Raw genomic sequence first — 14,549 nt, forward strand, 5'->3', positions numbered from 1 at the left:
ACTCTAGAAGCCCACCCTATGACTGCATGAGGCTTTAGGGGGACATCTAGACACAAACCATAACATATGCTAATGGCATTTTGTATGTGTCCATTCTTATTGCTAACTTGATTTGAGAAATTATCTGGCACAGCCATATGGCCAACTTTTAAAAGAAGCCAGTTTCTTTGAAAAGGAGGGTAATATAGTCAAAGAAAAAATGTCCATTAGTTATACAGAATACGTTATTTTACTATAGTAACAAAAAATTGAAGAAAGTGATAGTTTTAAGGCATCAAAGTTGATGAGCAGTTTCAAAATCCAAGTCCCAAATAAATCATTTTCCTTGGAAAAAGAAAATGCTAAGGTTCCACTGTGTACCAAGTAACATACTAGACCCTTTAGAAATGTTATCCATTTGATTCCCATACTGTCCCCTCAAAGTAGAATTTTATGGTCTCAGTTTTACAATTGAAGGATTTGAAGGTCAGAAAGTCCAACTAGCCAAAACATGACACTTTTTTGAGTACCTTCCTTCCAGTCCTAGCCTCATACTAAAATGTCTTTCCTCTGTGCTGCTATTATACTCTGAACATAACCTTTGTTTAGCACATTATTTTCAAATGACTTTTATCCATCTGTCTCCCCACAAGACAATTCCTCAGGAGTAGAAACAGTATCTTATTCACCAGCACAGGACTTGGGTAAATAGAAAGCTCTTAATAAATATTTGTTAGACTGAAGATTTGAGCTCAGTATTCACAGCCTAAATCTATCTTGTACATCATCACAGGCACACAGATCCAGATGACAAGATAGTCACTCTTCTTTAAGGGAGCTTTGGAATGGAAAAGTAGGCCACACCTGGAGATCTTAGCAATTTTTTTATATTGAGAAAAGCTGATGCTTTGTTGTTTTTAGATGCTGGGATTGAACCCAGGGCTTATGCATTGTACATATGCACTATACTATTGAGCTACTTCCCCAGCTCCTGCTGCATCAAAAACTTTACCACCTCAAAATAAAACTGAAACATTAAAATTTACACATACATCAAAGTAGAGATATAAAAATGTGGATTACTTTATTTTCTAGGAGCTTTATGGGTGTGCATAATTTTAAATCCACACTGCAAACTGGAGGAAAAGTCTTGTTGGCTACAGCAACTGCAGAAGTGGAATGACCTGGATGTCTGTCCCCTGGAAGATGGGAATTATGGCCATGAGCTGCCCAACATCACCAATGCACTTCCCCAGAATGTCAGTCACAGTGCAGGTGAGCAAGTATCCTTTTTAGACTCTTTGTGCCTAGAACTTCAAACGTTAAGAAGGTAAAGCCCTAAACAACTGTGGCTGGGCAACTTTTGGCTGCCAAAATTGCCATCCTAAGTAAGAAAAGCTTGGATTTTTATTAACTTTGAAATGCTAAATCTTAAAGACAAGCTTTTGTCTTTGACACTGGGGATGCTGTCCTTTTCCATATCTGGAGCAGCCATGCAGTGTTCAAAACAAAGTCTTAGAGCCTTCTGAGTGATTCTTTTCTATCCTTTGGGCTCTTTGACCTCAGCTTGGGCTGATTTTAGGTCCAAAAGCCTACAAAAAGTAGTTTTTAAAAGTGTCCAGGATTGCCAAGCATGGTAGCACATGCCTACAATCCCAGCACTCAGGAGGCTGAGGCAGGAGGATTACCACAGGTTTGAGCCAGCCTGGACTACATAGTAAGTTCAGGGCCTACCTGAGCTATATAGCAAGACCCTGTCTCAAAAAACAAAAAACAAAACAAACTCCAAAGCAGTGTCAAGGGCCTGGGAATGTGGTTCAGTGGTAAAACACTTGCCCAGCACTTGGAAGTTGCTGGATTTGCTCCCTAGCATTGGGGGAAAAAATGAAAAGAATAATCAAAAAATTATGACCATAGCCTTTCTTATTTTGTTTCTTTCTCTGTTTCCCTCAGAATTTTATACAGCGAATATTTGGGTAAGATTATCCTCCCAAGTTATTGCCAGGCCTCCGGCCACATTTTGAAACAAATCCAGTACAGTCTACTCCATATCTTTTGAGTCTTCTATCCTGCAGACATCACTTGGTATAAGCTTCTACATCAGTGTTATTTCAGCTAACACAGGCTATTTGATGTTGACAATTGATTGCTCTTTACCTGAAAATAAGGCTAAAATGGCCTTTTAAAATATTCCCCTTTGCTGGGCATGATGGCACACACCTGTAATCTCAGCACTCGGGAGGCTGAAGCAGGAGGATCACTGAGAGGTTGAGGCCAACCTGGGCTACAAAGTGAGTTCAAGGCCATCCTGAACTGCATAGTGAGACCCTGTCTCAAAAAGACAAAAAAAAATTTTTTCTTTGCCTTTGAGGCTTTTGAAATAGTGTATGAATGAACTCCATCAAAGCAGCTCCATCTCAAAAGATGTTTAAATTAAGAAGCATGTGTCCATTCTTACTGCTAACCTAAATTGAGAAATTATCTGGCACAGCCATATAGCCAACTTTTAAAAGAAGCCAGTTTCCTTGAAAAGGAGGGTGATACAGTCGAAGAAAAATTGTCCATTGGTTATACAGAATATGTTACTTTGCTATAGTAGCAGAAAATTGAAGAAAGTGACAGTTTTAAGGCATCGCAAATTGATCAGCAGTTTCAAAATCTAAGTCCCAAATAAATCATTTTCCTTGAGAAAAGAAAATGCTAAGATTCTACCGTGTACCAGGTCATTCCATTCTGACTATTCTGGCCTCTTTGCTGCTCTCAAACACTCCAGACACATTCCCACATGAGGACTTAGTACTTGCTATTCCTTTTACCCAGAATGCTATTCCCTCAATTGCCTCTGAGGCATGCCCCTCAGTTCTTGCAAATCTTTGCTCAAATGTCCGTTTTGTTTTGTTTTTATTTTGTTCTGTTTTGTTTTGTTTTAAGATATGTTCTCACATTCCTGAGCTCAGGTGATCCTCAACCTCCCAAAAAGTTGAAACTACAAGGACACACCATCACAAGTAGCCATTCAAATGTTATTTTATTAGAGACCATTCTGTGTGTAAAACAGTACCCACCCACAACATCAGCTTGTCTTTCTTCCTAACTTTGAGTCTATTCTACAGCACTTAGAACTATATGATATGACTAATATACTGCATACTTGACTCTCTCTCCCATTTGGAAGTAAAGGTCCATAATGACAAGAACTTTGTACATTCTGGGCTCCTTGAATAATACATGCTACATATCAGGCATGTTTTATTTTTCTGATTTAATAATTAAAAACATACTGAGAACCCAGTCCCTGCTGTGAACTGCACACACCCATGACAGATTCTTAGTTCAGCATAACAGAGGCTTGAACTAAAGCCAGTAGAAGAGTCAGTGTGCTTTCCCTGAGGGGCAATGTGAACAAGAAGCAGAAAGTACTGTTGGTGCAACTCTAATGATAATATCCTTGATCATCTGAATCCTTATCCATTTTGTAAAGACACAGGCAAATTCCAAAGGCTTTTCCTGCATGGATAAATATGTTAGCTTTTTTCATGTTAAGGCTGACTTCTCTGGCTTTCCCTCACAGTTTTTTTTGCACAGAATCAGTAGATGCACATCTAATTTGGACTTTTGTGTAGTTTAGTTCTTGATCCCCAAATAGTTTCAACTAACAGTAATCTGGAAATGTATTGCTTTAATGATCACCTTTAGGCTTTAATTTTATTCAGTGTCATTTCAGTGAGTCCCCCTACATCCATAGTTTATGACAATATATCTTCCATTTGTTTCACCTACATACCACCCTTCAGAACTAAACTTACTTTGTCTGCAGCATTGGTTTCCCTGTGGCCCTTTTCTAAAGAGAGATTGCATGGTTACATTCCATTGAGAAAACAACTTAGTCTTTTGCCAGCATCAGCTTTTCTTATTAGAAGCAAGACAACTGTCTTAGTTACATTTCTCATTGCTGGGACAAAATACCCAACACCCTAAGGTAAGGGAGGAAAGCTGTATTTAGTTCACAGTTAATAGATGTGTTAGTCCATATAAGCTGGCTCCAAAGCAGAGTGGCACACAGCAGAGGGGCAGCAGTTCATGGCAGCAGTTCAAGGCAACAAGAGCAAAAAGGCCTCCAGGCATGGTGTCACATGCTTGTAATCCCAGCACTCAGGAGGCTGAGGCAGGACAATCTTTGTGAGTTCAAGATCAGCCTGGACTACAAAGTGAACTCAAGGCCATCCTGAACTGCATAGCAATACCGACTCTCAAAAAGACTAAAAAAAATAAATAAATAATAACCTCTTTCTGCCCCTTTTATCTAGACTGCTAGGATTAGGGTGAGGCCAATCCAATCAGTAGACTGATCTAGGAATCACCCATCCTTAATCCCAGCACCTTTAGTCCCAGCACTGCATTACAAATGAGGCACAAATTCTAGATGCAGCCGCTTCCAAAAAAGGCCCATCTAGAACTGCATGAGGATTTGGGAGGACATCTAAGCCCAAACCATAACAACAACAAATCTGCAGATATCAGTGTAATGAAGATACCAGCATATACTGGTCTTCAGTTCCTTTTTACCTTTTAATATGAATTTCATGGAATCTTTTAGTCTGATAAGGGTCATTCTGCAAATGAAAGAAGTTCTGGATTAGCCAGGGAAATTACCTAACTGGATATTTCTGTCTCTTGACTTCTATAGAAACTATTTCTACCCTTGTGATTTATCAGCTGAGCATGGCTGCCTTTATTCGTATGGCTTTGAGTCCCAGTAGAAATTGGTCTTCTGTGGAAGGAAAAAGGGAACCATAGATCTCTGATAAAATGTTCTTCTGATATAGGACACAGATATACTAAAAACTTATCCAAGAAGGAGGTAACACAATACTCAGACAGATAGCAGAGTGTTTGTTTTCATTGCCCTCATACTATTTTTTCCTCCCATATTCAACATGGTGCTACTGCATTTTTTTCTTTCCCCAGACTCCTTATCCAGACCAAGAAGAACAGTGTTCACTAGAGCCATCGAGGGTCGTGAATTACATTGGCAGGATAGCCACCTACAACGAATAATCAGCAGTGATATATATACAGCTCCTGCCTGCCAGCGAGAAAGCGAGCGACTACTCTTTAATTCACATGGCCAGCCACTGTGGCTTGGTAAGTCCAGCCCTTCTTTACTGTGAGAATTTTAGAACACAGCCTCACTTCCTATAGGCCCAAATAAGCCATCCACATAGCCACCAGTAACACCAGCTACACTTTTGACAGTCTTCATATACAGTGATCCCTCACCTATCATGGGAGTTACATTCCAGAGACCCCCACAATAGGTGAAAATCCATGAAGTAGCAGCACCATACTTATTTTATTATTTATATATATATTTAAGGCTTTATAAACCCTTCCCACACTCCTATAAACTTTTCCCACTCCCTTACTAACCTTTCCCACATGCTTATAAATACGTCATATGCTCTTAAACACTTTCTACGCTCTTAAACCTACATAATTTTAACAGCATGTAAAATTCTATATAAATACCTATATACTGCAAAATCCCACAATATAGTGAAAGCTCTGTAATACAGAATTAGATATATTTTTTTTTAAAAACCAGCAATACAGTGAAGCCACAATAAGTGAAGTGCAATCTAGCGAGGGATGACTGTAGTTCTTCTGGGCCCTTTACTAGACACTGAGGATATTTATTTGAAGCCTTGCATATGTACTTAGTTGAGGTACAATAATCTCAAATAGGAATTTATATCCTGTGCCCTAGTCTTTAAGAAGACTAAAGGAGTTAATACATCTCAAAGAGTATGATAAACCATTAAACATTAGTTCACAGGCTCTCTCAGTCAGCATTTACTGAGTATTTTGCTTAAAAAACACTAAATTTGCAGTCAGGCACGGTGGTGTGCATCTGTAATCCCAGCACTCAGGAGGCTGAGGAAGAAGGATTGTTGCAAGTTCGAGACCAGCCTGGGCTACAAAGTGAGCTCAAGGCTAGCCTGAACTGCATAGTGAGACCCTGTCTCAAAAAGACCAAAAACTCTGAGCTCCAGGAAATGTAGGGAGCCTCAGTGAGCCAAACTTTGCCCCCCACCACTGCAGGAGTGACACTGAGCCCCAGTGAACTTCGGGAGCTTTGGAAATGTCAAAATGAAGGAGCAAAATGCAATCTCAGATCTCCAGCCCATCTCAAACAAGTCCAGGAGACACTGACATAGAGGAACTTGAAAGTCATACTTGAAATTTCTGAAATGATAGCAACTGATATAAAGAAACAACTACATCAGGCTATAGAAGAAATAATATCAGAAATAATCTCTCAGGTAAAAAAAGAAATAACAATAATGAAAGAATTGCCAGCATATCTAAAGAAGACATAGATTTAAAAAATAGAGGAGCATAGAAAAATGATGGAAACCTTGAATGAACAATATAGGAAAGAATTAGAATGCATGAAACAGATTCAAACAGATATCCAAGACATTAAAAATTCCATTGAAAGCTGGCAAAACCACTTGAACAAAACTGAAGATAGACGTTCAAACCTTGAAGACAGCATTGCAACTAGTGATCATAAAAGGAAAGATCTCTTAAACATAACAAGGAACCAGGAAATAATAATTCAACAGCCACAAGATGATGCAAAGAAAAACAATATAAGACTTCTAGGTGTTAATGCAAATGACATGAAAAGATTATTTGCAGAAGTAATAGCAGAAAATTTCCCAAGCATGGAAAAACAACCTAACATACATTAAATGAGGCATATAGAACTCAAATAATTCAGAACAAAAATAAATCTACACCCAGACATATAATAATCAAGACCTCAGAAATTCAGCAAAAGAATAGAATATTAAAAGCTGTTAGAGAAAAGAAACAGATCACCTATAAAGGAAAGCCCATCAGAATCACAGCAGATTTCTCAACACAGCCCATCTAGTCAAGAAGAGTTTGGAGTGAAGTATTTCAGATCCTGAAAGAAAATAACTTCCAACCCAGATTGATGTAACCTGCAAAACTATCCTTCAAAATTAATGGAGAAATAAGATACTTCCATAAAAAAGAACAACTGAAGAAATTCACCACAGCCAAACCTCTACAAAGAGTATTGAAAGATATTCTAGAAACAGATAAACATGACCACAATTTCAAGAACACCAATAGAAAGGAACCAACAAGCAATTAAACAGAGGGGAAAAGTAGGGAACCAACAGGAGGACAATAACATGACAAAGATAAGCCAATACATATGCTATAACCATGAATGTAAGTGGCCTCCACTCACCAATTAAGAGAAGCAGACTGGCAGAGTGGATCAAGAAACAAAATCCCACAGTATGCTGTATACAGGAAACACATTTCACTCAAAAGGAAATCCATAGATTGAAAGTCAAAGGATGGAAATCAATACTCCATGTGACAAGAACCCAGAAAAATCCAGGAGCAGCTATTTTGTTTGCAGACAATGTGAACTGCAAACTAAGAATGCTCAAAAGAGATAAAGAAGGTCACTACATCATTGTTAGGGAAAAACTGCAAGAGGAAGAGATAACAATCATAAATATATGTATACCAAATACAGGAGCACCAACTATATAAGACAAATTCTAACAAACATGAAAAATCAAATAAGCAGTAACACAATCATAACAGGAGACTTTAACACCCCATTGTCACAAAGAGATAGGTCAACTAGACAAAAAATCAGCAAAGAAATAACAGAACTAAACCAAACTTGTGAATGAATGGACTTAGTAGACCTTCACAAAGTGTTCCACCCAGCAACATCAGAAAACACATTCTTCTCAGCTGCACACAGGACGTTCTCTAAAATAGAACATGTACCAGCCCATGAACATGCTTCAGTAAGTGCAAAGGAACTGAAATTACCCCATGCATATTATGACACCATAGTGCAATGAAATTAGAAATTATTGCCAAAAGACATCACCAAAACTCCATAAACACATGGAAATTAAGTAACACCCTCCTGAACAATCAATGGGTCACAGATGAAATTAAAGAAGAAATTAAACAATATTTATAATCAAATGAAAATACAGATGCAACTTACCAGAACCTGTGGGATGCAATGAAAGCAGTCCTCGGGGCTGGGGATTTAGCTCAGTGGCAAAGCGCCTGCCTGGCAAGTGCAAGGTCATGAGTTTGGTTCCCGGTACCAGAGAAAAACAAAAAAAAAAAAAAAAAAAAAAAGAAAGCAGTCCTCAGAGGGAAATTTATAATAGTGAATCCCCACATCAGGAAAACAGAAGGAGCACAAATAAACAACCTTATGTTACACCTCATGCTGCTAGAAAAATAAGAACAAGTCAAGCCCAAAGCCCAAAGAAGCGGGGAAATTGTAAAGATCAGGGCAAAAGATAACACATTGGAGACTAAGAAAACAATACAAAGTTGGTTCTTTGAAACAATAAATAAAATTGATGAACCCCTAGACAATCTTATCAAAAAAAGGAGAGAAAAAACTCAATTTCATTCAATAAAGAATGAAAAGGATGAAATCACTACAGATCCTGTAGAAATTCAGGAATTATCAATACCTACTTTGAAAATCTTTACTCTCATAGAATGGAAAACACTGAGGAAATAGACAGATTCCTAGATATTTATGAATTATCAAAGCTGAATCAAGAAAATATAAAAATCCTGAATAACTCAATGTCAGTCAACAAAATTGAAACTGTAATAAAAAAAAAAAAAACTTACCAACAAAGAGAAGCCCAGGTTGTGAAGAATTCACTGCTGAATCCTACAGGAAATTTAGAGAAGATTTAATGCCAATTCTTGTCAAACTCTTTAATGAAATTGAAAGTGAAACAGTTCTCCCTAATTCGTTCCTGGAGGCAAGTATTCCCCCATACCGAAACCAGAGAAAGACCCTACCAAAAAAGAGAACTACAGGCCAATCTCCCTAATGAACATAGATGCAAAAATCCTCAATAAAATACTAGCAAACAGAATGCAGCAAATCATCAAGAAGATTATACACAATGACCAAGTGGGATTCATCCCAGGAATACAGGGATGAATTTCAATATATGCAAATCAATACATGTAATGCACCATATGAACAGAACCAAAGACAAAAATGACATGATCATCTCAATAGATGCAGAAAAAGATAAAGTCCAACACTCATTCATGATAAAAACCCTACAGAAAATCAGAATAGATGGCTCTGATAAAAGCCATCTATGACAGACCGACAGCCAACATCATACTAAATGGACAAAAACTGAAAGCTTTCACTTTAAAATCAGGAACAAGACAAAGATGTCCACTGTCACCACTCCTATTTAGTATAATGCTGGAAACATTAGCCACAGCAATTAGACAAGAGAGAGAAATAAAAAGAATAAAGATTGGAAAGGAAGAAGTGAAATTATCATTATTCACAGATGACATGATACTCTACATAGAAGACCCCAAAAACTCCACCAAAAGACTTGTAGATTTAATAACCAAATTCAGTAGCGTAGCTGGATACAAAGTCAGCACTCAAAAATCAATAGCGTTCCTGTACACAAACAACAAACACACTGAGAGAGAAATTAGGAAAACCACACCTTTCACAATAACATACAAAAAAAAATGAAATACTTAGGAGTCAGTGTAACAAAGGAAGTAAAAGAAATATACAGTAAAAGTTACAGTACTCTGAAAAGAGATTTAAGAGGATTTCAGAAAATGGAAAGATATATTCTTTACTCAAGAATAGGAAGAACCAACATTGTGAAAATGGCCATATTCCTAAAATTATTATACAGATTCAATGCATTCCCAATTAAAATACCTCACAGATCTAGAGAAAACGTTCCTACAATTCATCTGGAAGCAGAAGAGACCTAGAATAGCAAAAGCAATCCTGGGCTCAAAGGAAAGGCAAAAGGTATCACAATTTCTGACTTGAAATTATACTATACAAAGCTACTGTGATAAAGTCAGCATGGTATTGGCAAAAAAGCAGGCCTGAGGATCAGCAGAACAGATTAGAAGATGTAGACACAACTACAAGCACACTCAACCACCTTATCTTTGACAAAGGGGCCAAACATGTTCACTGCAAGAGATAACCTCTTTAATAAACGGTGCTAGAAAAACTGCCACTCTACATGCTGCAGACTAAAACTAGATCCATGTCTATCACCATGCACTAAATTAAAGTCAAAATAGATCAAAGATCTATATATTAAAACAGAAATACTAAATCTACTGGAAGAGAAAGTAGGTAGAAATCTTGAAGACATAGGGGTAGGCAGAGAGTTGATGAACAAAAACCAAACTGCACGGGAAATACTTCAACAACTAGGATGTCATCTTATTGAAAAGTTTTTTCACATCAAAAGAAATCACCAACAGAGTAAAAAGAAAACCAATGAATTGGGAAAAAATTTAGCCAACTGTCTCTCAGACAAAGGACTTTATCTAGAACATATAAAGAATTTTTAAAAATCAGGCCCCCACAATTCAAAGACCCAATCAAAAAATGAACATATGAGATGAATATATACTTCTCAGATGAAATACAAATGGCAAATACATATATGAAAAATGTTCGACATCATTGATCATTCCAGAAATGCAAATTAAAACAACACTGAGATTCCATCTCACCCCAGGAAGAATGGCTATCATCAATAAATCAACCAATAACAAATGCTGGAGGGGCTGTGGGGAAAAAGGAACCCTTCTCCACTGTTGGAGGAGATGTAGACTGGTACAACCACAGTGGAAATCAGTGTGGCGATTCCTCAAAAAACTAGGATTAGAGGGCCCACTTAACCTAGCTATTCCTCTTCTAGGTATTTTTCCAGAAGAACTGAAAACACTGTACCACAGTGATATATGTGTACCCATGTTTATAGCAGCACAATTTGTCATAGCTAAATCTTGGAAACAACTCAAATGCCCATCAACTGAGGAATGGATGAAAAATATGTGATATTTTTACACAATGGAGTATTATTCAGCTATAAAAAAGATAAACTCTAGGCTTTTATAGGTAAATGGATACAATTAGAGACCATACTCATAAGTGAAATAAATCAGGCCCTCATCATATTGTCTCCCTAGTGTAAAAACCTGAAAGAGTAAATAAAATCCAAAAGGTACAATAGATACTGTGAAAGGGAAAGAAACTGCTCAAAGGGAAGAAACAACTGGGATGAGGGTAAGGAGAAAAGAAAGAAGGAAAGGAAAAAAAATATATATGTATATATAAGAATAGCTGGGATAATTCTTCTGCTAATTTCTATTGGTTTATTGAAAGGACCAGTTAGTGCTTAAAAACAATTTTCTTTTTAATTTTTTTACCAATTTTCCATGCTTAAATCTGGTAGTATGAACAACTAATGTGAAGACAACTATATAAGAACCATTGTTGAATTCTTATCATATTATTTAGTGAAATTCTGTATCATTTCTAATTTTTTTATTATTTTTATTCTGTTTTAAAAAAATAAAAATAAAAAGACCAAAAAAAAGCACTAAGTTTGAAACTTAAATTACCCTGTGCTGGTAATTAGGACACGGTATGCATTTGTCATCAAGCCGGCTTCCATATTTCTTTCCCACCTTCTTATCTTGCTTCATAACAGCATAGAGTTGTTCTGTCCTGTTTGAACCCTTCCTCTGAATAATTTTCTGGTTTATTGTCAATCAGTCTGTCCTTGAATTTGTTACAGAATATCCATTCCAAAACAGACTTGCTTACTTACTTAATTTATTATGTGGTACTGGGACTAGCGGGATTGAAGCAGTATTTCACATCCCCAGTCCCATCCTCCCAGAGTGTTGGGATTATGGGCATGGGCCACCATGTCTATCTAAAAATAGGCAATCTTTTAAAAATACTTATTTTCTAATCTAACTCTTACAACAGTCACATAGATATTTTTTCCTCCCAATTTCCTACCTCCATTCTTTACCTTATATTTGTATCTGTCTCAAATTCTTTCTACATCTGTGTACGTCCCTGGGTCTTTCTTAGAAATCTTGGCCAAACTCACTGTGTGTCACCACTTGAATTTCCCTCTGATCGTTTTTCCTCTTCTCTGATCCAGCACCTCTAAAATATAAATTTGACAAGCATATGAAAAAATGTATACCTCATTAGTAAACAAAAATATAAAAGCAATACTGATTTATCATTTGTGATTGTGAAATGATCAGGGATTTTAAAAGTAAGGATAATTTTTTTCTAGGGTGGGAGACGTTTCATGAAGATGGGTACACATATAAAATGTGGAACATAAATGCCTCTCTGCAGGATATTTCAGCAACACCTACAAAAAGCCTTTAAAATACATTCATACCACTTGATCAAGGAATTCTGTGTCTTAGAATTTATTCTGAGCTATAATTAAGAATTGAATAAAGCTAAGAGATTCATTAGAGCATGGATATAAATAATTTACAGATGGAAAAATTGGAGACCATCCGAATGTTGAACAATATGGAATTGATTAACAGTAAATGAGCACATACTCAGTAGAATGATATATAATCATTTTAATGTTATAGAAACATATACATTATGAAATATATTTAATTGTAACATATGGGGGGAGGGGAACCAGCAGAGACCACCAGGCTTGTGTAAAGGCAACATGACCCGGAATTTATTGTGCCTTGGTGCAGGCAGAGAGCATGATAAATCCATCAGCAGTGAACAAGAGAAGTATGTCCTTCTTACGGGGATGGAGAGAAGGTCGGGGACATTAGATGGGAAGATCTAATAAACATCTGTGGTTAAAGTTCTCTGTCAATCTTGCATCTCAGTGGGCAGAGTCCTTGAAATGTCCAGTGTAAATTCTCAGGTATTTCCAGATGTCTCCAGATGTCCTTCAACCTGCAAAATTCGTTGTCCTATCTTGTCTCCTTTCCTGTGTTTGCTGATGACAGCTTCAGTACTGAGCTGAGTTCACTGCTGAGAGTAGTGCTTCTGCTGGCAAGCAGGCTGGTGGTTGGGAGAGTCGGGTCTGGTTGCAGCCTTACACTGATACCATGGAAAAATATTTACAATGTGCTATTATTTGAAAAAAGTTTATAAAACAGTACTTATAATGTTGCATTTTTAGTAAAACTAAAAAAAAGATAAATGTACATGAAACTAGAAAAAGTTATCTCTGATTTTTATTTTATATTTATCTGTGTTTTGAACTCTTTTTATTAGTATATGTTTGTGATACATACTATATTGATTGTGAGGAATTGGTACATTTACATGTTTTCAAATCTTCTACAATTATTTAATTGTCTATAACTTTTAATGTTAGATTTAAAAGAAATAAACCATAAAGCCTGTTATAATCACTCACCTATTTATAAGCCTTTAGTAGTCTTCTGTTATCCCTAAGGTAAATATAAATGCCTTAGAAGGTGTTCAAACCTCTTCACATTCCAGACTCTGTCTTTCTAGACTATTCCAGCCATATAACCAAATTCTTGGTATCCAAAATGATTTGCCATACTCTGTAGGTATTATGTTGAATGTTTTTTATGCTTTCCTTATATTCCTTTATTTATATGTTCCCTTTGCCAGGAATGCTTTTCCTGTTTGTTTACCTATTCATAATCTTACTTGTACTTCAAAGCATGTGTATATATTTTTCTCGTATTCTTTGTTAGCTGTTTTCTAACTATTTGTTTATGTGTCATTTGTGAGCTCTTTGAGGGCAATGGCTGTTTCTTATTTATATTTCTTCTTTGTTTGCCTGGCATAGGACGGGTCTTTAAAAAACACAAGGTTGTTAAAAGAATGGGGCTTTTTCCCTTGGAGCAGTTAGTTGTTACCACCACTGGGTTCCCATAATACATGTTTACAAGGAGGTGCTACATTTGTTATCCTAGTTGTATGTGCCTGTCTACACGGTACCACACTGAGGCTACAGCTTGATTCTTTCAAGGTAGCACTCATGATTTGTTCAACTTTTTATACTGTTAAAAATAAAAATATAGTTCCTGTTATAAAGTAGATATCACCTGAGCATGGAGATACACGTCTGTAATCACAGCACTTGGGAGGCTGAGGCAGGAGGATTGCCACGAGTTTGAGGCCAGCCTGGGCTACATAGTGAGATCCTATCTCATAAAAACAAAATAATAAATAAAGTCGCTATCAGACTGAATCTGAGGAACTAGATTAAACTCAAACTTCCATTTTCAAGCATGAATTTTCCTTGTTTGAAATTTTAACTCCATCATAATATTTTTTTCTTATCTGGTAGAGCATGTGCCTACAGCTTGTGCTCGGGTTGATGCCCTGCGTTCTCATGGTTATCCAAAAGAGGCCCTCAGACTCACGGTGGCCATTATTAATACTCTGAGGTTGCAGCAGCAGCGGCAGCTGGAGATCTACAAGCATCAGAAGAAAGGTATAGTAATTAGGAGTCATCTAACTCTTTAGACCTAAGGCTGATGAAGATCTTCAGGGCCTAGAAGACCCAAAACCTAATTTTCATTAAACATCATGGTGTGGCAGGGGCTGGGGAATTCCAAGTAATTCCACCTGTTGTGTGGTACGCCTCACTGAATCTGTTTTCCCA

General features: G+C 37.0%; 1 protein-coding gene across 2 annotated transcripts in view; it reads left to right on the forward strand.

Moving 5' to 3' along the window:
• Zswim5 (zinc finger, SWIM-type containing 5) overlaps positions 1-14,549 on the forward strand; it is a 176,558-nt gene that overhangs the window by 127,239 nt on the left and 34,770 nt on the right. For both annotated transcript variants that reach the window (XM_005398718.1, XM_005398717.2), the window contains exons 5-7: positions 1,075-1,254; positions 4,948-5,124; positions 14,232-14,378. In XM_005398718.1, coding sequence (XP_005398775.1) covers positions 1,075-1,254; positions 4,948-5,124; positions 14,232-14,378 — 504 coding nt within the window. The remainder of the gene's footprint in view (positions 1-1,074; positions 1,255-4,947; positions 5,125-14,231; positions 14,379-14,549) is intronic.

Source organism: Chinchilla lanigera, unplaced genomic scaffold, assembly GCF_000276665.1.
Source record: "Chinchilla lanigera isolate Chin_1 unplaced genomic scaffold, ChiLan1.0 scaffold00063, whole genome shotgun sequence".
Taxonomy (NCBI): domain Eukaryota; kingdom Metazoa; phylum Chordata; class Mammalia; order Rodentia; family Chinchillidae; genus Chinchilla; species Chinchilla lanigera.